Source organism: Gigantopelta aegis, chromosome 5, assembly GCF_016097555.1.
Source record: "Gigantopelta aegis isolate Gae_Host chromosome 5, Gae_host_genome, whole genome shotgun sequence".
NCBI lineage: Eukaryota > Metazoa > Mollusca > Gastropoda > Neomphalida > Peltospiridae > Gigantopelta > Gigantopelta aegis.
The window spans coordinates 29,938,975-29,965,596 of NC_054703.1; the positions used below are offsets into that span (position 1 = coordinate 29,938,975).

At 39.9% G+C, this 26,622-nt stretch overlaps 1 protein-coding gene across 1 annotated transcript; it reads left to right on the forward strand.

The window, feature by feature from the left end:
* Window positions 1-253: 253 nt before the first annotated feature.
* LOC121373076 (zinc finger protein 729-like) lies at window positions 254-26,210 on the forward strand. The gene is made up of 3 exons (XM_041499521.1): window positions 254-308; window positions 4,957-6,796; window positions 24,262-26,210. The coding sequence occupies exons 2-3, from the start codon at window positions 5,435-5,437 to the stop codon at window positions 26,113-26,115; spliced, it is 3,216 nt and encodes a 1,071-aa protein (XP_041355455.1). The 5' UTR covers window positions 254-308; window positions 4,957-5,434; the 3' UTR covers window positions 26,116-26,210.
* Window positions 26,211-26,622: the final 412 nt, after the last annotated feature.

The following is a 26,622-nucleotide window of genomic DNA, read 5'->3' on the forward strand; positions in this document are numbered from 1 at the left end:
AGAGTAGCCCATGAAGTGGCGACAGCGGGTTCCCTCTCAAAATATGTGTTGGGCTTTAAACATGTCTGACGCCATATAACCGTAAATAAAATGTGTTGAGTGCGTCGTTAAATAAAACATTCCTTTCTTTCGTTTCGTTTTCTCTGCCTTGTCCTTTTTTTCAAAGCGAGGTCTATAGATTATTAATGGAAGTCCGCATATTAAGAGCATATCAAGTCCGAACAAGAGATCGTTATAGTCTTTTGGCTATTTGGCTATTTGGCTATCCACTTCCTTTGTTGTAACCTGACATTTCTGTGTGTTTTTCTGTAAGTTTATTTACTTGTTACTTAGTTTTAAGTGTTGTTGGGTTGTATTTGAGTATTCGTGATCCTGCTTCTGTACATTGGTGGTTTTCAAGTAAATGACCACATGAATCATACATGTTATAATTTCTTATACCTCACCACGTACATTTTTATATTTTTTATTGACCAGTCTTAATTTTAGTCGGTGTTACGTTATAAAGGTTGCTAGTCACTTCGTACCATAGTCATTTCGTACCTAATTTGGTCGTTTCGTACCCTGGTCATTTCGTACCATTGCAAAAAGTCATTTCGTACCCTAGTCATTTCGTACCTTAGTTATTTCGTACCATAATTGAAAGTCATATCGTACCATGGTATAACAATCACCCCGGTAATGTCTTTTACAAAACAATATTAAATTACAAATTTGTGGTTAATTTAAGGGATATTTTATCAGCAAAAAACTAAAAATTATTGCCACTTTGTATAAACATTAGCAATTGGCTAATTTGGCAATCAGTAAGGTAGTTAATGTTTTAATGGTTGTTATTGTCTATTTCTTAAACAAATAAGATGCAAATAAGCAAGTTTGAAAAGAAGGCCTAATAAATGAATTATATTTTGTTGGTCCATTATATTGTTTTGTTGTTTTTGACTAATTATCTGGGACTGACCTCGGTGGCGTCATGGTTAGCCATCGGTCTACAGGCTGGTAGGTACTGGGTTCGGATCCCAGTCGAGGCATGGTGTTTTTAATCCAGGTACCGACTCCAAACCCTGAGTGAGTGCTCCGCAAGGCTCATTGGGTAGGTGTAAACCACTTGCACCGACCAGTGATCCATAACTGGTTCAACAAAGGCCATGGTTTGTGCTGTCCTGCCTGTGGGAAGCACAAATAAAAGATCCCTTGCTGCCTGTCATAAAAAGAGTAGCCTATGTGGCGACAGCGGGTTTCCTCTCAAAATCTGTGTGGTCCTTAACCATATGTCTGACACCATATAACCGTAAATAAAATGTGTTGAGTGTGTCGTTAAATAAAACATTTCTTTCTTTCTTTCTAATTATCTGGAGCCATTTCACACAAAATCGAAGTTGGCAGTTAGTAGTAAATACCATATACGGCTCTTGTCAGGTAAAATGGAAATAACAGTTGACAGGTATTATGGGTATCAATAACGATATGCTGCACAATAACGTGTTCTGATTTTCAAACTGTCAAAATAAAGTTTTAAAACAAAACCCACTGCTTTTATGCTATAGTCGATTCGTTTTCTGTATACTGGAATGAAATGACTAGGGTACGAAATGACTGGGGTACAAAATGACTGGGGTACGAAATGACTTTTCACAATGGTACGAAATGATTTGGGTACGAAGTGACTTTTTGCAATGGTACGAAATGACCAAGGTACAAAATGACTAGGGTACGAAATGACCAGGCAGCATTGTACGAAATGGATGGTACGATATGACTTGGGTACGAAGTGACTATGATTCGTTATAAACGATGCGGAGCACGGATTCGGACTGCATGTGAATTACAAATGCCTTATTTAGACCAGCAGAACTAATTTTAATCAGATTGCTAACAACACTGCGTAGTCTCCAATGTCCAAGTAACATTTCGTCTGTAAATAATAATTTAAATATTATAACGTTATTTGGGAGCATACAAATTCTAAAAATATCGGGCGAGTCTATTTTAGTGGCCACAGTACAGCGAACTATACCAATACGTATGGGATGGGTTATCAGTCTTCAATTTTACATTACAAATTATTTATTTATTAAAAAAACTCAAAACTAAATCAGTCTTCAGTTTTACGTTACAAATTATTTATTTTATAAAATAAAACATGTTTTAAGGCATTCGTAATTCACACGAAATATGTTGTATACCCTCAGGGTAATTCAGAATGTTTTAAAATTATTTTTAAATCACTGGCATGATTCTGCAAGTAAGGTTTTGATTGGTGGACATGAGCTCCAACTGGCTGCTGTTAGATCCACATGTAATAGTGGAGCTAATTTTAATTAGATTGAATTTTCAATCAACAGCAAGTGGTCTTTAATATGCACATTGGCACAGACAAGACAGCACATACCATAGCCTTTGATATATATATATATATATATATATATATATATATATATATATATTTTTATTTTTTAGCATGTCCCATAATGGACTATATACCATAACTACCAATAAGCTTAAGAATGTAATGCATATTACTATTAATTACCCATGGACATTGACCTATGCAAAAACAACATACATATTTTTTTGCTTATATGATATCCAATTAAGATTCAAGTACTCTGTCCTGGGCACACACGTCGGCTATCTGTACTACTATATGCAGAGCTCTCAAGTTGAAACTTTCGCAAAGAGTGACATTTTGTCCGACATTGTGAATCCGAATAAACCGGCGCGGGAAATAATTGGTTACGGTTCGAGATTCTGACCAATAAACAACGTGGACACCTATTATATGATTTCAATTCCGTACACTGCTTAACTGGGCCGTCCGGCAGTCGCAGGCTAGTTTGTCAGTCGTCGAGATCGAATGAACAACAAAAAATATATATGTATATATATTTGTTTGCTATAATGTTTAAAATGTGTGATAAAATCATGTACCGGCGTGAGAGCATGACACGATGTTCAGATGCATGAGTCTCACACCGAATGTGTGAGACTTGACAGCACTGTATCTGTCCAGGACTTTGGGTTAGTGAGAGAGAAGTCGGTGTAGTGGCTTTACACCTACCCATTGAGTCATTAAACTCGCTGTGGTTTGGAAACGCAACCCAGTACCTACCAGACTTATTTCATTTGGCTTAAGCACTAGACCACTATTACAGGAGACCCAGAGAACATGTTGTCTAGTATCTTGTGTTGGGAATCGGTTGAAATTCCATCATCTATCATCTCAAGGGGCGAGACGTAGCCCAGTGGTACAGCGCTCGTTCGATGCACAGTCGGTGTGGCATCGATCCCCGTCAGTGGGCCCATTGGGCTATTTCTCGTTCCAGCCAGTGCACCACGACCGGTATATCAAAGGCCGTGGTATGTACTACCCTGTCTGTGGGATGGTGCATATAAAAGATCCCTTGCTGCTAATTTAAAAGTGGTGACAGCGGGTTTCCTCTCTCAATCTGTGTGTCCGTAACCATAATTATGTCTGACGCTATATAACCGTAAATACAATGTGTTGAGTGCGTCGTTAAATAAAACATTTCTTTCTTTCTTTCATCTATCATCCGATCAACTTTCAAGTGCACAATCGGTTATAATAATTGTCCTCTCTGTATGATGAGTTAACCTTCTCTGTTACCACCATTGTCAAAGTGTCGAAATAACTGTCTTAGTTTTGTCCCTAAATTAATCCACGTACTGAAATACTAATCGAGTGGGGTTTTTTTTATAGTTAATTGGTCTTTTCTTTCCGTGGCCTGTAATTGTGGTTTTTGATTGGCAAGTGTATATTTAGATGGCCCCAGTCAATGTGTCTAGACACACACAAAATATTTAGCTCTTTTATTAAGATCACAGGGTATTGTGTGATAACCGCAAGGACACCACTAAAATCGTAATGAACATTATCAGCCGTCCTGCTTTGTTACTGTAAATGATTCTGTAAAACCTTGATTAAGTAGACTCCCATCTAAAATCACAAAACTGACCAATTTTACATAGTCTTACAGAAAAGAAAATTATCACTTGGGTATCATGAGTGGTCGTTTTCGCTCCAATGTACCCTACCAATGGCTTAATAATAAGCATTTTTTCTTTAGACCGGCCTCAGTGGCGTCGTGGTTAGGCCATCGGCCTACAGGCTGGTAGGTACTGGGTTCGGATCCCAGTTGAGGCATGGGATTTTTAATCCAGATACCAACTCCAAACCATGAGTGAGTGATCCGCAAGGCTCAATGGGTAGGTAGGTGTAAACCACTTGCACCGACCAGTGATCCATAACTGATTCAACAAAGGCCATGGTTTGTGCTATCCTGCTTGTGGGAAGCGCAAATAAAAGATCTCTTGCTGCCTGTCATAAAAGAGTAGCCTATGTGGCGACAGCGGGTTTCCTCTAAAAAACAGTGTCAGAATGACCATATGTTTGACGTCCAATAGCCGATGATAAGATAAAAAATCAATGTGCTCTAGTGGCGTCATTAAATAAAACAAACTTTACTTTTTTAAAGATTTTTTAAGAGATAAAAATACTATGACAGCATTTTGTTCTATTGATGCAAACTGAAATATATTTAGTTAAATAGTTTATTATACTATCAAGTCATTTATGTTCTATTGATGTAACCTGGAATATATTTAGTTAAATAGTTTATTATACTGTCAAGTCATTTATGTTGTTTTACAAGTCAGGTTGATGAAAGCGAAGCGCCGTGTAAATGGGAGCATTTATTAATTCAAAAATTACGTGTTTTTCATTTGTTAAAGTGTCAGTATGACATACAGACATATTGGTGGTCCGGGTATGCATCTTTCCAACACATAAGGCTCTTGTTTGAGTTGACTGTCCCTTTAAATCAAAACTAGCACAGGACAGGGGTAATTGAAATAAATACAGCTGTGATAACATGCACTCGTGGATCACTATAAAATCATTGATGATGTCACTACATGTATTTATTTCTGTTTCAGTACTTGCTGTGTTCATGTTACAACTTTAGAGAGCTCGTCACTAGTCTGAAGCATACTGGTCGCTATACAACACACCCTGAAGCATACTGGTCACTAGATGACCCATTATAAAGCATACTGGTCGCTAGATGACATATTCTGAAGCATTCGCTAGACAACTCATTCTGAAGAATAGTGGTCGCTAGACAACACATCCGGAAGCATACTGGTCGCTAGATGACACATTATAAAGCTTACTGGTCGCTAGATGACACATTATAAAGCATACTGGTCGCTAGATGACTTATTATAAAGCATACTGGTCGCTAGATGACACATAAAGCATTCGTTAGACAACTCATTCTGAAGTATACCAGTCACTAGACAATAACTTCTGAAGTATACTGATCGCTAGAGAACACATTCTAAAGCATACTGGTTCCAATACTGTTCCACCTGTTCGAACCGTCCTCTGAAAACCTCTTGTGTAGAAATCAGCATGTCATCCAGTAACCAAGCAGGCATCAGGTGTGAACTCTGTTCGGTGAGTATTGGTGGGAAGTCTCAATTAGAAACGCACATGCGCATGCACACCGAGGACAGACCTTACACGTGCGGGGTGTGCCTCAAGGCCTTCAAAATCATAGGCAACATTAAACAGCACATGTGGATGCACACTGGAGAAAAACCATTTCAGTGTAACGTGTGCACGAAACGTTTTGCCAGCAGAAAGGCTGTGAAAGAACATGCTATGGTCCATGCCGAAGTAAGACCGTACACGTGTGAAATGTGCACAAAACATTTCACGTGTAATTCCCGCTTGAACCAACATATAAAGGCGAGCCATCCTGGCTGTTTTTCGTTCCAGTGTGAACTGTGCACAAAATGTTATACAAATCGAGTCCGGTTGCAAAATCATATCCTGGCGGATCACTCATTCCAGTCGTTTGCATGTGATGTGTGCACAAAAAGTTTCAAAAAACGCGACATACTTGCACAGCATATGTTGCTTCATTCTAGTGAAAAGAGATATATGTGCCAGATTTGCACAAAACGCTTCAGACAGCGTGTCGGTTTGACACTACATATGCGGTGTCACTCTGATGAGAAGCGTTTCAAATGTGAAACTTGCACAAAACATTTTACATGGATTGGCAACTTGAGACGCCACCAGGTGATTCATACTGGTGAAAAACCTTTCAAGTGTGAAATGTGCACAAAATGTTACTCTCAGAGTTCCAGTTTGAAACAACACATGTTGATTCATATGGGCGTGAAACGTTTCAAATGTGAAATTTGCTCAAAATGTTTTACACAGAATGGAGACTTGAGATGTCACATCCTGACACACACCGGCGAGAAACCATTCATGTGTGAGATCTGTGCGAACTGTTTCACTCAAAAATCGAGCCTTAGACTGCATATGATGATTCACAATAGCGAAAAAACATTCAAATGTGAAGTGTGCACAAAATATTTTAGGTTGCGTTCTACGTTGAGAAAGCATATGGTGATTCACAATGGTAAAAAATCATTCAAATGTGAGATGTGCACAAAATGTTTCGCTTATTCTACGAGCCTGAAATACCATATGATGGTTCACAGTGGTGAAAAACCATTCAAATGCGACATCTGTACAAAATGTTTCACTTATGCATCGAGCCTAAAACTCCATATGAGGGTTCACAGTGGTGAAAAACCATTCAAATGTGAAACATGCACAAAATGCTTTACTCTTCAATCCATCCTGAAAAGACATACGAGGGTTCACAATGGTGAAAAAACATTCAAATGTGAGATGTGCACAAAATGTTTTAGGCTGGGTTCTACGTTGAGAAAGCATATGGTGATCCATGATCGTTAATAATATTTTACACAATTAGATGTGTACACAGTGGCGATGGCTTGGGGGGCGGGAGAGGGGAGCTTCGAACGATCACCCACCCAAGCCTACCTCCGCTAAGGCTGAAACATTTTTAATATTGCCAACTTAACCTATTTATAGAGAGCCCAGGCAAAATGAAGTCCGCTATGGTCATATTCGAAACTCCGAGTTCCAGAGCATGCAATGCTCTTGGTATAGAAATGTTTTACGCAATGCACCTGGTACAGAAATGTTTTAAGCAATGCTCCTGATACAGAATTGTTTTAAGCAATGCTCCTGGTACAGAATTGTTTTACATAACGCTCCTGGTACAGAAATGTTTTACACATAATTGGTCCTTTACAAACTCGCTAAAATTAGAGTTCTGTACAAACTGTTTAAAATAACTGTACAAACTGTTTAAAATAACTTCTTTACAAACTTTAAAATAACTGTACAAACCGTTTAAAATAACTTCTGTACAAACTGTTTAAAACAACTGTACAAACCGTTTAAAATAACTTCTGTACAAACTGTTTAAAATAACTACAAACTGTTTCAAATAAGTTCTGTACATTCTGTTTAAAATACTTTCTGTAAAAATAAGTTCTGTAAAATTAAATAAAATGTCAGTGGATGTACTCAACTTGATAGAATTAAAATAAAAAGAATCGTCTTTGTGCCGTTGTGTTTTATTATTAGTTAAAATGGTGTTCCAGTTGGCAAGGGATCAACGTCATGTCCAAATTGTGAGAAAACATTTTCGAGGAGACGGACATACCAGACATCTCCAATCCTCAACATCACCTCCACCATTTTCAATTGTAAACAGAATAACACACTCCATTCTCATAGAAAGACGGGCCTACTCCTATTAGAAAACCGGCCACTACACCACCTCCACTATCATCTTGAATTGTAACAGACACTGCACTCTCTCCCAGAAAGACGGGCCTACTCCTATTAGAAAACCGGCCACTACACCACCTCCACTATCATCTTGAATTGTAACAGACACTGCACTCTCTCCCAGAAAGACGGGCCTACTCCTATTGGAAACCTGGCCTCTACACCACCACCATCTTGAATTGTAACAGAATAACAGACACTGCACTCTCTCCCAGAAAGACGGGCCTACTCCTGTTGAAAATCTGGCCTCTACACCACCATCATCTTGAATTGTAACAGAATAACACACTCCACTCTCTCCCAGAAAGACGGGCCTACTCCTATTAGAAACCTGGCCTCTACACCACCTCCACTATCATCTTGAATTGTAACAGACACTGCACTCTCTCCCAGAAAGACGGGCCTACTCCTATTAGAAACACGGCCTCTACACCACCACCATCTTGAATTGTAACAGAATAACAGACACTCCACTCTCTCCCAGAAAGACGGGCCTACTATTAGAAACCCGGCCTTTACACCACCTCCACTATCTTGAATTGTAACAGAGTAACAGACACTCCACTCTCTCCCAGAAAGACGGGCCTACTCCTATTAGAAACCCGGCCTTTACACCACCTCCACTATCATCTTGAATTGTAACAGAATAACAGACACTCCACTCTATCTCAGAAAGACGGGCCTACTTCTATTAGAAACCCGGCCTTTACACCACCTCCACTATCATCTTGAATTGTAACAGACACTCCACTCTCTCCCAGAAATACAGACATACAGACAAAGACAGATATACAGAAAGACTAAGAGTATCAAAGAGACCAGATACGAGAAAGCAAATGTATGCACGGGGACAGCTGTGTAGAGGTCCGGTTTCAAATAGTAGGCCCGTCTTTCTGGGAGAGAGCGGAGTGTCTGTTATTCTGTTGACAATTCAAGATGATGGTGAAGGTGGGGTAGAGGCTGGGTTTCTAATAGGAGCACTATTAGAAACCCAGCCCCAACCGCAAACAAAAAATCCTAGCTATGGCTCTGAGATACGATACTATACTCATAAATTTACACACTGACTTCTTAAAAATGCTTCATCCTTAAGGATAATTACATGTAGTCGGGTTCAGATATATTGTTCCACTTGTCCGAAATGATTTTACCACCCCCTAATTTCGTAACTGTTGGCAGCGGGGGTTGGGGGATGTGGGTGATTGGAAGGAAATGTTTCTTTTGTTTAACGTCGCCACTAGAACACACTGATTTTTTTAATCATTGGCTATTGGATGTCAAACATTTGGTAACTCTGACATCCGCTACAGTTTTCCATTAGTAGCAAGGGATCTGTTATATGTACGTTCCCATAGACAGGAAAGCACATACCACGACCTTTGACCAGTTGTGGTGCTCTGGTGGAGTTCTGTCTATTGACGTGGTAATGAAAACAGGGTTGATTTCGGGGGTGGGGGGTGGGGTAGGAGGAGGACATGGCCACTGGCGTCTACGATTTTATATGGGGTGGGGGCGACCACATTGTCTTGAGTCATGTTATTAGGGACCGCGCTATTGATGGAAAAATGTAGCGGGTTTCTGGGGGGGGGGGGGGCATTTATTAAATAAGAGTTCATATTGTGCCCCCCCCCCCCCCCCCCCCCCCCAAGTTCAGAGTTGGGTGGCAGTGGCCTCCTGCCCCTTCCGTTTCCGACGACTGTGTCACAATTACCAAATGTTTGACATCCAGTTAATAGCCGATGATTGATACACCAATGCGCTCTAGTGGTGTCGTTAAACAAACAAACTTTCAATAGCCGATGATTAATTAATCAATGTGCTCTAGTGGTGTCGTTAAACAAACAAACTTTCAATAGCTGATGATTGATACACCAATGCGCTCTGGTGGTGTCGTTAAACAAACTTTCAATAGCCGATGATTAATTAATCAATGTGCTCTAGTGGTGTCTTTAAACAAACAAACTTTCAATAGCCGATGATTAATTAATCAATGTGCTCTAGTGGTTTTGTCGTTTAAACAAACAAACTTTCAATAGCCGATGATTAATTAATCAATGTGCTCTCGTGGTGTCATTAAACAAACAAACAAAAAACCAAAAAAACCTTTGCCATGATGACAACACCAAAATGAAATATAAATTAGCAATTAAAATGAGTTCTATATTTCGTATAAAGTTATTTCAGTTACAACTACTGATGTTCTTGTAGTACAGATAAATGTTGTAGGCACTGGTGGCAGTGTGTGACACTACCAGTCTTCTTAAAGTTAGTTTTGTTTAAAGGGACATTCCTGTTTGCTGCATTGTAAGATGTTTCCGACTAATAAAATATTTCTACGATTAAACTTACATATTAAATATATTTTCTTGTTTAGAATACCAGTGTCTGCATCTTCAATGTGTTTCTGGTAGTTTTAATATTTGTAAGAAGCCCAAACTGGATTTTGTCTTCAAATAATTTCGTACGTACGAAAAAAAGACGTTTAATATACAGCCACTAATATTTTATGTAGAAATATATATTTGATATGTAGGCCTAATTACAATCGTTAAAACGTCTCTGTTAGTCGATCACATCTTAAAAATTGCAGCAAACTCAAGAATATCCCTTTAACGTCACCACTAGAGCATATTGATTTTATTAATCATCAGCTATTGGATGCCAAACATTTGGTAATTTTTACATATAGTCTTGGAGAGGAAATCCGCTACATTTTTCCATTAGTATAGCAAGGGGATTTTTATATGCACCATCCCACAAACAGGAAAGTACATACCACGGCCTTTGATATAACAGTCATGATGCACTAGAACGAACAATAGGCCAATGATCACACCGATGGGGATCGATCCTGGACCGACCGCGCATCAAGCGAACGCTTTTACCACTGGATTACGTCCATCTTCCTCCCTTCCCCCACCCACAACACAACACACCAGTGTTCGGTCTCTAACGTTATGGGGGCTACAGGAAAATATATAACATGGTGGGTATTAAAGGACGTCCTTGACGATTTGGCTTCTTTCTCATGTTTTTTAAATTATTCTTCTTGTTTGTTTTTTTAAAGCTGTTGAAATATGCGAACATTAAAACTGCTGAACTGGTAAAATATTGTTAAATTCTTAAATAAAGTATCACCTCGGTAATAAAGCACACACTAAATACAATAAAAAGTGAAAATTATCGCAAATCGTGACAAGATAACGGGAGTTATCTAACTTGGGCAATTTGTTAATCATAATCCGCATATTAATTAACCACAACAGAATAGTCCGAACATTAGGTCAGAATCGTTTCTTGATATCCACTTTCTTTGTTGATAACCTAATTTTTTCAAGTGGAGCACGAAATCGGACTGTTATGCACATCTGTGTGCGGATATTTAAAGCGCAGATATGTCTAATCCATACTCGGGGGGGGGGGGGGGGGGGGGGGCGGGGATAGCCCGAGTACTCTGTAAGAGAGCTAGACGGACATTTAGACCGTTATGACGCTCTCATTAGCTGTACAGTCCCATACCAAGCAATGTACGACCAAATGCCCGGCTAACTACTGTACAGTCGGGGTACTCTGGCTATACGGGGTGGGGTGGAGAGTGGCGGGTTGACACAAACCAGATTTTTATCTTTATATACCACTGGTGTAGGAACGTGATATGGGACTGGGGTGGGAGAGTACATGGGGCATGTTCCCCTCCCCACTTTTCTTGATCCAGTAGCAGCAGTGATGGTTTATATATACATACATACATACATGCACACATACATACACACACACACACTGACACACATACATAGATACATACATACATACATGCATGTATACATACATACATACATACATACATACATACATACATACATACATACATATATATACATACATACATACATATATACATACATACATACATACATGTGTGTGTATGTGTGTGTGTGTGTCCCCCCAAACACACACACTTTTGGCACCTTCCTACCCCACTGTGTGGGGCCATTCAAATATTACGTGCAGGGCCGTAGCTAGCATGAGGGCAAGGGGGGCAGTCCCCCCCCCCCCCGAAAAAAATTCGGGAAGCATTATAGAAACTTAAAGAAAGGAGTTTTAGACTATTAACTACTCAGTCCCCCCCCCCCCCCCCCGACAAAATATCCTAGCTACGGCTCTGACGTGCAGCTCGGAGTAGGTAGGTGTCGGTACAAACGTTACATGTATGGTTATTGGGGGGGGGGTGTACCGAACTACGTTACGTACCCCCCCCCACCCCCGATCCGCGTGTGCAAACGTTACATATAGGGTTACTGGGGGTGGGTGTACTGGACTGCATTATGTGCCCCCCCCCAATCCGCCTCTGCAAACGTTACATGTAGGGTTACTGGGGATGGGTGAACTGAACAGCGTTACGTAACGCACTTGTGTTTTATTTATTAATTACTAAAATCTTTTGTTGAGTTTTTGTTTTGGGAAGGGTTCTTGTTTGTTTGTTTTGGGGGTTGTCACGGCGACAATGTTTAACGTAGCCTAGCTCGAATACTCTCGACTGTAACTGAGCCAGACAGACCGAGTAGGCCCCCTACTCTGGCTAAACTTAGCCTAGGTAAGTTATACCGTATATAGCTACACGCATACACACAATAATTATTATAAGGAAGGTAGGAAGGAAACGACGCACTCAACACATGTTATTTATTTTATATGGTGTCGGACATATGGTAAAGGACCACACAGATATTGAGAGAGGAAACCCGCTGTCGCCACTTCATGGGCTACTCTTTTTCGATTAGCAGCAAGGGATCTTTTATATGCACCATCGCACAGACAGGATAGTACATACCACGGCTTTTGTTACACCAGTTGTGGAGCACTGACCGGAACGAGAAATAACCCAATGGGCCCACCGACGGGAATCGATCCTAGACCGACCGCGCATCAGGCGAGCGCTGTACCACTGAGCTGCGCCCCACCCCACATAATATAACGATTATAAATCAAGATAAAATGGATTCCCAAATCACAAAACAGAACGTTAAAATTATATTACACCCAACTCGTTTGTAAATGGGGTGGTGTGGGGGTCTCCAAGCGATACTTAATATTTTGGAGACGTAAGGGCCTATTGTCAGGCGTTACGGAGCGTTACCGGGGGAGAGAGTGTGTCTAATTTTTATGAAAATGGCGTTGTGTAATATTTGATCGACCCCTATAATCCTCTTTGTGGGATGGTGCATATAAAAAATCCCTTGCTACTAAATGTAGCGGGTTTCCTCTCTAAGACTTAAAGCAATCGGCAACAGATCGTTGCATAATTGTTGAACGATATGCTAAAATAAAGAGCCTGTGCGCCAAACAAATTAGTCGAGAAGAATGGGGGGGGGGGGCGGCCCCAAATTTTGCGATAGTTGTAATTTTATTATATATTAAATTTCTTCTTCTTTTTTTTTACGACCCCCCTCTGACAAACCTCCCCCAAAGTTCCCTTAGCATTCCACCTCATGTCACTGCCCCCACCCCCAAATGGATTTTTTGATCCGCCACTGATGGCCGACATACACGTGTGGCTTGTGGGAGCGGGACGTAGCCCATTGGTATAGCGCTTGCTTGATGCGCGGTAGGATCTAGGATCGATACGGTCCATGGGCGTACGACCCGGACAAAACAGTGGGAAAAATTCGAGTAGTTTTTATCTGGGTAAAATTTCGGGCAAATCAACCCCTCCAGCCCCCTTAAATCAAAGAGTCCCCATACGCCCATGTCGATACCCGTCAGTGGGCCCATTGGGCTATTTCTCGCTCTAGCTAGTGCACCCCGACTGGTTAGCTCGAGTACTCTCACTGTAAGAGGTTGGACTATGCCAATTAATATCCCATAGGCGACCATGTTAACGTTTGTGTTTAAAAACAATATATGCAATATATCAACCAAACCATGGGCGTACGACCCGGGGGGCAGGGGGGGGGGCAATTGCCCCCCCCCCAAATTCGGGCAAAACAGTGGGAAAACAGTGGGGAAAATTCGGGCAGTTTTTATCTGGGTAAGATTTCGGGCAAATCAACCCCTCCAGCCCCCCTAAATCAAAGAGTCCCCATACGCCCATGAACCAAACTATGACCCATAAATATTAGTACTACAACCCCTACCTCAAAGTATTAACTGCAGAAAATGGTACCTTTCATAGCTCATTTTCGGTATAACCAGATGTTTTTACAACACCCCTAGTTTCGCACAAAATTTGAGGGGTTTTTTTTTACAGGTACCCCATACATGTTCCAAGCACAAGGCTACTTGACACGGTGGTACTACATCAAATAAAATTGCATACATTTTTAGCCCAGATGAAACTAATTTTTTTTTTTACAACCAACACACTCACATTTATAACAAATCACACAGGACTTGTGGTGTTAACGTCTCTATCAAAACTTCGGTGCACCTCGAACTTCGACACAGCCAGAAATTAATTGGTTTAGTGCTACCAAGAGTTAGACTGATATTTGGACGTACGGTTATGACGCTGTAATAAGAGCGTCATAACCGTCAAAATATCCGTCTAGCTCCCTTACAGTCAGAGTACATCAGCTACACGACTGGTATATCAAAGGCTATGGTATGTTCTATCCTGTCTGTGAGATGGTGCATATAAAGATCCCTTGTTACTAATGGAAAAATGTAGCGGATTCCTCTCTAAGGCTATGTATCAAAATTACCAAATGATTAATAATTAAAAAATATATATAACACAAAATAAATAATAATAAAAAATAATAATAAAATAAAGCAGTGTGATCTAGTGGTGTCGTTAAACAAAAGAAAACAAACTTTGTGTCCTTTGTAGACACCATGCATAATTGTGCAAAACTTCAATTTTTTTTATGAATAACCAATTAATAATAATAGGGAGGGGGTCGAATCATGTTCCTCAGGAAAATCTATTTTTAAAGAAGAAAATTTGCTTGAGCAGAGAGGGGTTTTGACTCCCCAAACCCTCCCCTTGTACACGCACCGCTGCATGCGTACATGCACAGCTCGATTTGGCTACATCCCCGCCCACCCCTACCCCCGTGCTTATATTAGGAAAATAACAGTAAAAGTAAATTGTAAGTATGAAAATCGAATCCCTCCAATTGGATGTATCAGGGATTAAAGCAAGACAAGGGGAGTGCATATAAACAGGGCAGATTTATAATCAAATTCCGCATACCATCCAACCAGACTAGTCCGAATAAGAGGTCACAATCGTTTTCTCTAGTCCACTTTCTTTGTTGATAACCTGATTTTTCAAGCAGGTTTGTTGAACGTCGTTTTGTAATTCACGCCTTTGTTTGACTGTAATTTTACATTTTTTGAACCTGTACATGGTTAATTTCATGTAAATTAACACATGAATTGTACACGTTTGGTACTTTTTCACCACATAGGTACATTTTTTAATTATAGTTTTTTCATAATGGGCAAGGTTAGTTACGTATCGCATAAACGAAGTGGAACACTAAATCGGACCGTTCGTTTAGAAGTTGTTTAATTGTAGTTACCTAAAGATAAGTGTGAGGTCGGTCTCTCTCTCTCTCTCTCTCTCTCTCTCTCTCTCTCTCTCTCTGTCTCACTGTATAACTATAGATGTATCTCTTCCCCCTCTCTCTCTCTCTCTCTCTCTCTCTCTCTCTCTCTCTCTCTCTCTCTCTCTCTCTCTCTCTCTCTCTCTCGCTCTCTCTCTCTCTGAGTCTCACTGTATATCTCTATAGATGTATCTCTTCCCCCCCCCCCCCCCCCCCCGCTCGCTCTCTCTCTCTCTCTCTCTCTCTTTCTTTCTGGAGGTAAGACACTAACTTGTAAGGGGAGGCAGGACGTTCAATAGAGTTTGTTTTGGACATCAGTATAATTATATATATATATATATATATAAATGTGTGTATATATATATATGTGTGTGTGCGTGTGTGTGTGTGTGTATTCTTACCAGACCTGAGTGAATGTTTTTAAGAAACCATTGGTTTCAATTGCTGTATCCTAACCATACATGTACAGTGCTACAGTTACTAGTCATTTCGTACCAAAGTCATTTCGTACCATAGTTTATGGTCATTTCGTACCATAGTCGTTACGTACACTAGTGTTTTGGTCATTTCGTACCATAGTTGTTTCGTACCATAATGCTTTGGTCATTTCATACCACAGTCATTTGGTACCATCGCCATTTTTTACCATCTCGCACCATAATGTTTGGTCGTTTCATACTCGGTATGTTATTTTTGTCATGGTATGCCACTTTTATTTAATTTTTATTGTTGACGAATAAACATACCTTGTAATACACGGTCTTCGTGGGTAATTACGTTTTTTCTGAGATCGGCTTGTCTTAGAAGATCTTGATATGTTATTCTAACACAAGGTGCTCGTTGGTAATTAATATAATGATGAACGGAAACGTGAGGAGATGAAAGTAATATATCATCTTTTTCTTGTTATTTCTTTCTTTATTAAGGGGTGGGCCTTCAATATAGTTGCATTAGCCTAATGTTTGTTTTTTAAACCAGTAATTCGACATTTTACTATCTATCATTCAACTAAGCTGCACAATAAATGATTGAGGTACAAAATGACCTAACAGACATGGTACAAAATAACCATGGTCCGAAATGACTTGGGTAAGAAATGACAAAATAACTATGGTACGAAAAGACCAGGGTACGAAATGGTAAAATTGGGTACGAAATGACTATGGTACGAATTGACTGGTTACCACCACTACAGATTGATTTAGCCGAGTGCGTGACACAATACCGATAGGAATTGTTTTTACTTTTCTCGTGCGACACAAGAAGGGCCATTCCATGGTAATGATTTAAGCCAGGACGTGACATTCTGACTCTTACGATCTCCTTCATTAAAAATCCTTTTTATTTGGAAATGCCGTTTTATCATTTATACTATTATAGACTTAATAAAAATATATTAACCAGTCAGACAAGTTTTACTTGGTGGCTTCATCGGTCGATAAACATTTAAACAAATAGAGACTGACGCTATGGTCACGTTTAGTTAGGATATACAGAGAATAACTAGTTAATTATGTCGGACATCTGCTTTATCCTGCGACGGTAAGAATGGGAAATTCCTCGAGGCTCTGCCAAGTGGAATTTCTCATTCAGCCTGAACAGGATAAAGCAGATATCCGACGTCAGTAACTAGTTATTCTCTGTATATCCTAACCAAACGTGACCATAGCGTCGGTCTCTTTTTATCTTGCAGACCATAAAAATTAATGGGGTAAAGCTATTATTTCTGTTATTTATGCCACATTGTACGATGACATAGAGGTCAAATGAATGATTTTGTAATGTAGCTATGCTTGTGACGTCAAAAGTTATAATCTGCTAGTACACGTTTATGACTTTGCTTTAATCGACAGTGGGTTTCCTCTCTCAATATCTATGTGGTCTTTAACCATATGTTCAACGTCATATTACATATTTATATAACCGTAAATGAAATGTGTTGAGTGCGTCATTAAATAAAAACATTTCCTTCTTGCTTTTATCGGTGGATCATAATCTGTCAATAAAAACAGTGGTCGCAGGATAAATGTAAATATTATGTTGCTTGAGTAGGATGAAACACGCAGCAAGGGATCTTTTATATAGACTATCCAGGCTAACTCTAGGTGAGCAAAATAATTCACCAAATTGTCTATTAAACTTCAAAAATTGCAGAAATGTCAGTTATTTTAGTAAAAAAAATTTAATTATTATATGAAATTATTTTGCCAAACTAAAATAAAATTTGCCAACTGCTTTCAAAATTTGCAATTGGCGAGTGCCAGAGCTAAGTCTGACTATCCCATAGACAGGATAGCACATACCACGACCTTTGATATACCAGTCGTGGTGCATGCACTGGCTGGAACAATCAAGAAATATCCCAAGTTGCCAGTGGGTCCACCGACGGGGATCGATCCTAGGTGAGTGCTTTACCACTGGCCTACATCCTGCCTCTTTAATAAATACATTTTAATTTAAACTGGAATTCCTTTAAAGAAAGAAAGAAATGTTTTATTTAACAACACACTCAACACATTTTATTTACGGTTATATGGCATCAAACATATGGTTACGGACAACCCAGATTTTGAGAGGAAACCCGCTGTCGCCACTACATGGGCTACTCTTTCCGATTAGCAGCAAGATATCTTTTATTTGGGCTTCCCACAGGCAGGATAGCACAAACCATGGCCTTTGTTGAACCAGTTATGGATTACTGGTCAGTGCAAGTGGTTTACACCTACCCACTGAGCCTTGTGGAGCACTCACTCGGGGTTTGGAGTCTGTATCTGGATTAAAAATCCCATGCCTCGACTGGGATCCGAACCCGGTACCTACCAGCCTGTAGACCGATGGCCTACCACGACGCCACCGAGGCCGGTTGGAATTCCTTTATATTTACTAGATTATGTTCAGCTAAATGTGGTGAGAAAATTCCTTGACCTATGGAAGAATAAAATTGGGAATTGGGTCCCCCCCAATAGAGCTTTAGGGGTTGCACCCAAAAAGGGGATAAAATGTGACTATTTTCTCTTCTTCCATCAATGTTAAGTCTTGACACATGGAAAAATAAATTTATAAATTTGGGCTTTAGAAAAAAAATACATGTGTATATATATTATCTTCTTCCAGAAATGCTATAATCGAATAGTTATCATATACAGAAAATTTCGTCATAAGTGGTTTTTAATATGGAAAATATCAACTGAGTCTGTCGAGGCTCGATCTGCTAAGTCAAATGCTAATTAACTAGACAAGTAGCGAATTATATTTATTGTGTATCATTTGTAAAATAACATTTTAATTAGATTTTTAGTAAATCACAGTACTAAAGTCGCCTCCATCAGTAATATTACGTCATCACAATTAGCACAAATTTATTTGACATCACGCCTTTTAACTAAATCTTATGAAAAACTTACGCTCAGCTATACAGGTCTTGTTGGCTTGTACGTGAACAAATGATTCATTCACAGCAACACATTATTACCTAGAGACCTTGCAAATTTGCATATATACCTTTAAATTTGCATCTATTATTAACTGGGTTAATACACAACATTCTCTCATCCTCAGGTATATGGGACAGAGCTATCCCATGAAAGAAAGCTATGTAAGAAATTTCTACATGTGTATCTTACATGGGATATCGCGCACTTGCATTCAACATGACATCTTTGGTAATATATGACATCATATTAATTTGAGATGGTGATGTGAGGTCATTAAACACAATTTTAAATTAATATCTTATTATTAAAACCTTCATTAAATTTTATTTAACACATGAAACAAAAATGGCAAATATGATAGTGTAATTTATTTATGACAAAATAGTCAAATAAAAAAGTTACTCGTTCAGCCATCATTGTCTATTCGTGTAAAATAATATGGTTTATTTACCGAATGAATGAGAGAAAAAGACTCCATCATATGCAGTATTAATGTGGGATAGACAAGGCACACCCTCAGTGGTGGAAATATCAACAATGGAACTCTGCAAGCCTTGTCCCAGGTCAAAATTTCCACCACCTCTGGTGTACTGATATCATGTGTAAGTTATAGGATAAATACATGTGTGGTGTGGTGTCTGCGCGTGCGTACATATTATGCATAGATGAGAATCCTCCGGAATTCCGGATTTTTTCGCTGCCCATTTTGTTCCAGGTTTTGTCGAAATATGCTACGTTTCACCACACCATTCTGGCCATATTTGGGCAAAATATGCTAACATGAGACCTTTTTACCATGTATTTCCATCATTCTACCTTCAAAATTAGTTGTAATCCATGTAAAAATGTGCAGTGATTTGATTGCAGCCCTACATACATGTAGCTGTTTTGTAGTATATTAATATGAATAAGCCTTTATAACTTTCAGGATTTCTGGGGATGGGGCATTCTCATCTATGGTTATGGTTTGTGCCTTTTTAAGGGGTGAATTTTATTAAAATTGTAGTCCTTCACAACTTCATGTCACGGTATGGAATTTAACGACGGAACTGACGACAGTTGCCCTCGTTGAGATTAAAAGAATCCTTCATATGTGTCCATGTGGGACAGGGCTATTCCACCCGAGGGTACATAATTTGTTGTCAGGGATGAGGCTTGCCAAGTTCCTGACATCATATGTACCCGAGGGTGGAATAGCCTTGTCCCACATGGATACATAATGGAGAATTATTTTTCTCCCATCCAGTAGATGAAAAACAAGCATTTTGGGAAAACATGAAAAACCTACATATTTTATTTTTTATCTTACAATAAAATAATCATAACCATTGAAAAGATCGTACCCAAAAATGGTTTATACTCAAAAGTATAAACCAAAAATGATAGTACAATTTCATTATGACAGCAGGTTTCCTTGTTTTTCTGAAATGTAAAAAGTATTTCTTGTGTTATTTTGCAGTTTACTTGACGTCACCCAATGTTAATATCAGCTCAAACAGTAGAAGTCACATGGTCATGCAAGACCGATTTATTCCGCATGGGCTAACGTCATGGAATACGCCTGTCTTGCATGGCTAGAGATGGGAGAAATAAATTATCATAGATAGGGAGCATCACCTAGAGGTCTAATTAGCGAGCTACTCTCGATTCACTAATGTCAAAACCTATATTAGCTCTGCCATTTTCCTTTTGACTGACCATTCAAGATTGCGCCAAACGCCTCAATCAAAATTGCACACCTTTTTCTCTTTGGCATATTAACTGCTCCATTCAAAATTCCATAGCACCACCACCACCACCCTCTCCCGTCTGCTACCGACTTTGGTCGGGCTGCTGGTACTCCCTTGCACCTGCCAGTGCAGGTGGGCCCTCCTCCTCCTCCTCCCCCCCCCCCCCCCCCACCTTTCCTGTCATGGACGGAGGAGCCAGCCAAGGCCGGCTCTTGTGCCCAAGACAGGCATGCGCTACAACAGCTTGTTCTGAATGTGCACGTAAAACCCTATGACCTGACCTGACCTGACCTGACCTGACCTGAGCATCACCGATGGCACTCTTGTACCTAGTGCACATTATTTGCCGGTGTTTAACATTTGCACCTCTAATATATATGTCTCCATACAGCAAACCGACCTCGGTGGCGTCGTGGTTAGGCCATCGGTCTACAGGCTGTTAGGTACTGGGTTCGAATCCCAGTCGAGGCATGGAATTTTTAATCCAGATACCGACTCCAAACCCTGAGTGAGTGCTCAATGGGTAGGTGTAACCACTTGCACCGACCAGTGATCCATAACTGGTTCAACAAAGGCCATGGTTTGTGCTATCCTGCCTGTGGGAAGCGCAAATAAAAGATCCCTTGCTGCTAATCGAAAAGAGTAGCCCATGTAGTGGCGACAGCGGGTTTCCTCTCAAAATCTGTGTGGTCCGTAACCATATGTCTGACACCATATAACCGTAAATAAAATGTGTTGAGTGCGTCGTTAAATAAAACATTTCTTTCTTTCTTTCAGCAAGGGACGGTAGAGTGCTCGCTTGATGCGCGGTCGGTTTGAGATCGATCCCTGTCAGTGGTCCCATTAGGCTATTTGTCGCTCTAGCCAGTGCATCATAACTGGTACATCAAAGGCCGTGGTATATGCACCATCCCACAGACATGATGACACATACCACGGCCTTTGATATACCAGTCGTGGTGCACTGGCTGGAGCGAGAAATAGCCCAACATGCCCACCGACGGAGATATATCCCATACTGACCACGCTTCAAGCGAGTGCTTTACCACTGGGCTACATCCTGTCCTCAGTATAGCTGATTAATAAAAGACTACTTACGCACATTGATTTATGAATCGTCGGCTATTGGATGTCAGACGTTTGCTATTTAAAACTGTTATAGATATGAATCATCGGCTATTGGATGTCAAACGTTTGCTATTTAAAACTGTTCTAGATATGAATCATCGGCTATTGGATGTCAAACGTTTGCTATTTAAAACTGTTATAGATATGAATCATCGGCTATTGGATGTCAAACGTTTGCTATTTAAAACTGTTCTAGATATGAATCATCGGCTATTGGATGTCAAACGTTTGCTATTTAAAACTGTTCTAGATATGAATCATCGGCTATTGGATGTCAAACGTTTGCTATTTAAAACTGTTCTAGATATGAATCATCGGCTATTGGATGTCAAACGTTTGCTATTTAAAACTGTTCTAGATATGAATCATCGGCTATTGGATGTCAAACGTTTGCTATTTAAAACTGTTCTAGATATGAATCATCGGCTATTGGATGTCAAACGTTTGCTATTTAAAACTGTTATAGATATGTGTACATCTTGTTCCTTTCAGAGGCGGGATGTAGCCCAATGGTAGAGTGCTCGCTTGATGTGTGGTCAGTCTGGGATCGATCCTTGTCGGTGGACCCATTGGGCTATTTCTCGTTTTAGACAGTGCACCACGACTGGTATATCAAAGCAGGGCTTCTAGATTATGGTAGCCCCACTCCCATGGCTAGTGATATTCAGTGTTGGGCTAGTCAATAACTACTATTACCATGCCCGACGGCTAGCAGAGCTTCTAGATTATGATAGCCCCACTCCCATGGCTAGTGATATTCAATGTTGGGCTAGTAAATAACTACTATTGCCATGCCCGACGGCTAGCAGAGCTTCTAGATTATGATAGCTCCACTCCCATGGCTAGTGATATTCAATGTTGGGCTAGTCAATAACTACTATTACCATGCCCTACGGCTAGCAGAGCTTCTAGATTATGGTAGCCCCACTCCCATGGCTAGTGATATTCAGTGTTGAGCTAGTAAATAACTACTATATCTAGCCCGACGGCTAGTGGGGAAAAACCCTTGTCAAATGCTGCATTTACATGTGTTGTAAATTTTATATAAATTTTTTGCCCCCTTTTTCCACCCCCAATCTAAGGATTTTACAGCTCTATCTCCCTCTTTAGGTGACATATCTCATTACTATCAATTAAATTGTATTTATTTAAAGTAGGGCTAGTGGATTTTAAAGCTCTATCTCCCTCTCGTTATTACTATCAATTAAATTGTATTTATTTAAAGTAGGGCTAGTGGATTTTTAATCATGGCTAGTACATTTTTTAAATCACTGATCCCATGGCTAGTGGATTTTTATAACATTCTAGCAGCCCTGATCAAAGGCTGTGGTACATGTATGTGCTAGTCTGTCTGTGCTAGTCTGTCTGTGCCAGTCTGTATGTGCTAGTCTGTATGTGCCAGTCTGTATGTGCTAGTCTGTCTGTGCCAGTCTGTATGTGCTAGTCTGTCTGTGGGATGATGCCTAGATAAAATGTCCCTTGCTACTGAATGGAAATGTGTAGCAGGTTTAAGAATACGTGTATATGTTAACACTAGTAAATGTTTGACATCCAATAGCCGATGATTAATATATCCAGGCATGGGCGTATGGGGACTCTTTGATTTAGGGGGGCTGGGGGGGTTGATTTGCCCGAAATTTAAACCCAGATATAAACTGCCCGAATTGTCCCCACTGTTTTGCAGCGCCCTCCCACCCACCCCCCTCCCCCCCCCACCCCCCACCCCCCGGGTCGTACGCCCATGTATCCAGGTCTAGCTCTGGGTCAGTAGATAATTCCACCAAATTATCTACTGGTACTAAACTTAAAAAATTGCACAAAACCAGTTATTTTCTAACAAAATATCAATTATTTAATGAAATTATTTCGCCAATAGAAAATAAAATTCGCCATTTGTTTTTGAAATTCGCAATTGGCGAATTTGGCGAGTGCCAGAGTTAGTCCTGAAATCAATGTGCTCTAGTGGTGTCGTTAAACAAAACAAACTTTAACTTTCACTGTTTCTCTTTCAGTTCTGGTTGCTTTCCTTCTACGGCTTCGGTGATATCTTGGAGGTTTAAGCCATCCTACGGTGAAAGAAGATCGTCACTAGCCTATACAGAGATAGCTCGCTAGACTTAATTGGTAGAGTCTGGTGTATCCTGGTTACAAATTGTTTATTTATTTGTTTTGAGAAATTTGACAGAAATAGATCACTAAACAAGACATTCTGATTGGTATATATATATATTGGTCACATATTGTGTATTTTTTGCTGGCTTCAGAGAAATTGATCACTAAATACAGTAAATTCTGATACACGAAGGACTACAGACTGTACACAAATTGTTTATTTCTTGGAAATTTGAAAGAAATTCATCACTAGAGACATTTTGTTATATATTGAAAATGAATTGTTTATTTCTTGGATATTTGACAGGAATTCATTACTAAACTCATTTTGATGTATACTTGTCACAAATTGTTTATTTCTTAGAGATTTGAAAGAAATTCATCACTTAGAGACATTTTGATGTATACTGGTCAATTTTTTTTTTTTCTTAGAGATTTGAAAGGAATTCATCGCTAACCACATTTCGATATATACTGGTGAAAAATTATTTATTTATTACATGTTTGAGAGAAATTCATAACTGAAAAAGACATTCTGACAATTACACTGGTCACAAATTGTTCATTCCCACATTGTTTAAAACAACCTCATCACCAAGTACAATCTCGTGTACTATACTTACCAAGTGGACGCAGTCATGTTCAAAATGTCAGCTGATGACCTCCACCAGGAGAGCAGTGATTCGTTCACGGATGGTTCCATCATGAAATGTGAACTCTGCTCTAAGTGTTTCAAGAGCAAGTATTTTCTGGAGATACACATGCGTGTGCACACTACCGAGCGGCCGTTCAAGTGTGGAATGTGCAACAAGGATTTCACAACCATAGGCAACATCAAACAGCACATGTGGGTCCACACTGCCAAAAAACTCTTTCCGTGTGATATGTGCACAAAACTCTTCAGACAGCGAGAAGCTTTGCAGCAACACATCCTGTCGAGTCATTCAGTTCAGGAATCATATAGATGTGATGTGTGCAACAAAAGCTTTACACAACGTGACACTTTACAGCAACACATTCTGTCGAGTCATTCAGCTCAGGAATCTTATGTATGTGATGTATGCACAAAAAGCTTTACGCAACGTCAAACTTTGCAGCAACACATTCTGTCAAGTCATTCAGTTCAGGAATCTTATAGATGTCATGTGTGCACAAAAAGCTTTAGACACCGAGACACTTTGCAGCAACATATTCTGTTGAGTCATTCAGTTCAGGAATCATATGTATGTGATGTGTGCACCAAAAGCTTTAGACACCGAGACACTTTGCAGCAACATATTCTGTCGAGTCATTCAATTCAGGAATCTTATAGATGTGATGTGTGCACCAAAAGCTTTACACAACGTGAAACTTTGCAGCAACACATTCTGTCAAGTCATTCAATTCAGGAATCCTATAGATGTGATGTGTGCAACAAAAGCTTTACACAACGTGAAACTTTGCAGCAACACATTCTGTCGAATCATTCTGTTCAGGAATCCTATAGATGTGATGTGTGCAACAAAAGCTTTACACAACGTGAAACTTTGCAGCAACACATTCTGTCGAGTCATTCAGTTCAGGAATCCTATAGATGTGATGTGTGCACAAAAAGATTTAGACACCGAGACATTTTGCAGCAACACATTCTGTCGAGTCATTCAGTTCAGGAATCATATGTATGTGATGTGTGCAACAAAAGCTTTACCCAGCGAGACACTTTGCAGCAACACATTCTGTCGAGTCATTCAGTCCAGGAATCCTATGTATGTGATGTGTGCACACTAAGTTTTCCACAGCGACTCGAATTAAAACAGCATTTGTGGACTCATTCTGGCGAGAAACCGTTCAAATGTAAAATGTGTGAAAAGACCTTTTCACGCATTTCTAACCTGAGACGGCACGCCATGACACACACCGGTGAACGGCCGTTCAAGTGTGAAATGTGCACACAGTGCTTCACGCAGAGTTCCAGTCTGAAGCAGCACATATTGATTCACGCCGGCGTGAAACCATTCAAGTGTGAAATGTGCTCCAAATGCTTCACGCAGAGCTCCAGTCTGCGACAGCACGTGCTGATTCACACGGGAGTGAAACCGTTCAAGTGCGAAATGTGCTCCAAATGTTTCACGCAGAGTTCCAGTCTCAGACAGCACATGTTGATTCACACGGGAGTGAAACGTTTCAAGTGTGAAATGTGCTCCAAATGCTTCACAAAGAACGCAGACCTGCAGTGCCATGTGCTGATACACACCGGCGAAAAGCCGTTTATCTGCGAGGTGTGTGCGCGCCGCTTCACTCAGAAATCCAGCCTCAAACAGCACATGATGATCCACAATGGGGATAAACCGTTCAAATGTGAAATGTGCCCAAAATGTTTTACTCAAATTTCCCAGCTACGGAGACATATATTGATTCATCAGGGCTCGAACTTAACGATGGCATCGACAGCCGTTGCCGCCGTTGAGATATAAATTGCTGTAGATCAGGAGCATCATGGACGGCACTTTTGTGCCTTCAGTGTAAAGCTCCTCAACAATGGAAAAATCAGGAGCAACATGGATGGCACTTTTGTGCCTTCGGTGTAAAGCTCCACAACAATGGAAAAATGTATACTTTACATGTTAATTGTACATGTATATTTTCTGCCAGAGGGTAAAATGGGTATGGCGCCATACCCAAACATTTTAGCAGATTTATTTTTTCATTACTGTATGATTTTCTTAACCCTAACCATAAACCTAAACCTAACCCATTTTCTTTCTGGGGGAGGCTCCCCATACTGCGTTTGCATTCAGGACACACATTGTGATTATTCAATTTTATAGCGCCATACCCAAAAATTTATTTCTGGCAGAAACCGTGGCCAGTATATACCATTTGTACATTTGAAATATGTCTACATACTGCAAAATAACCTTTTAGTTATAAAGTCGCTTTATAAAACAAATTGCTATGAGCAGGGTGAAAATTGCAGTAGG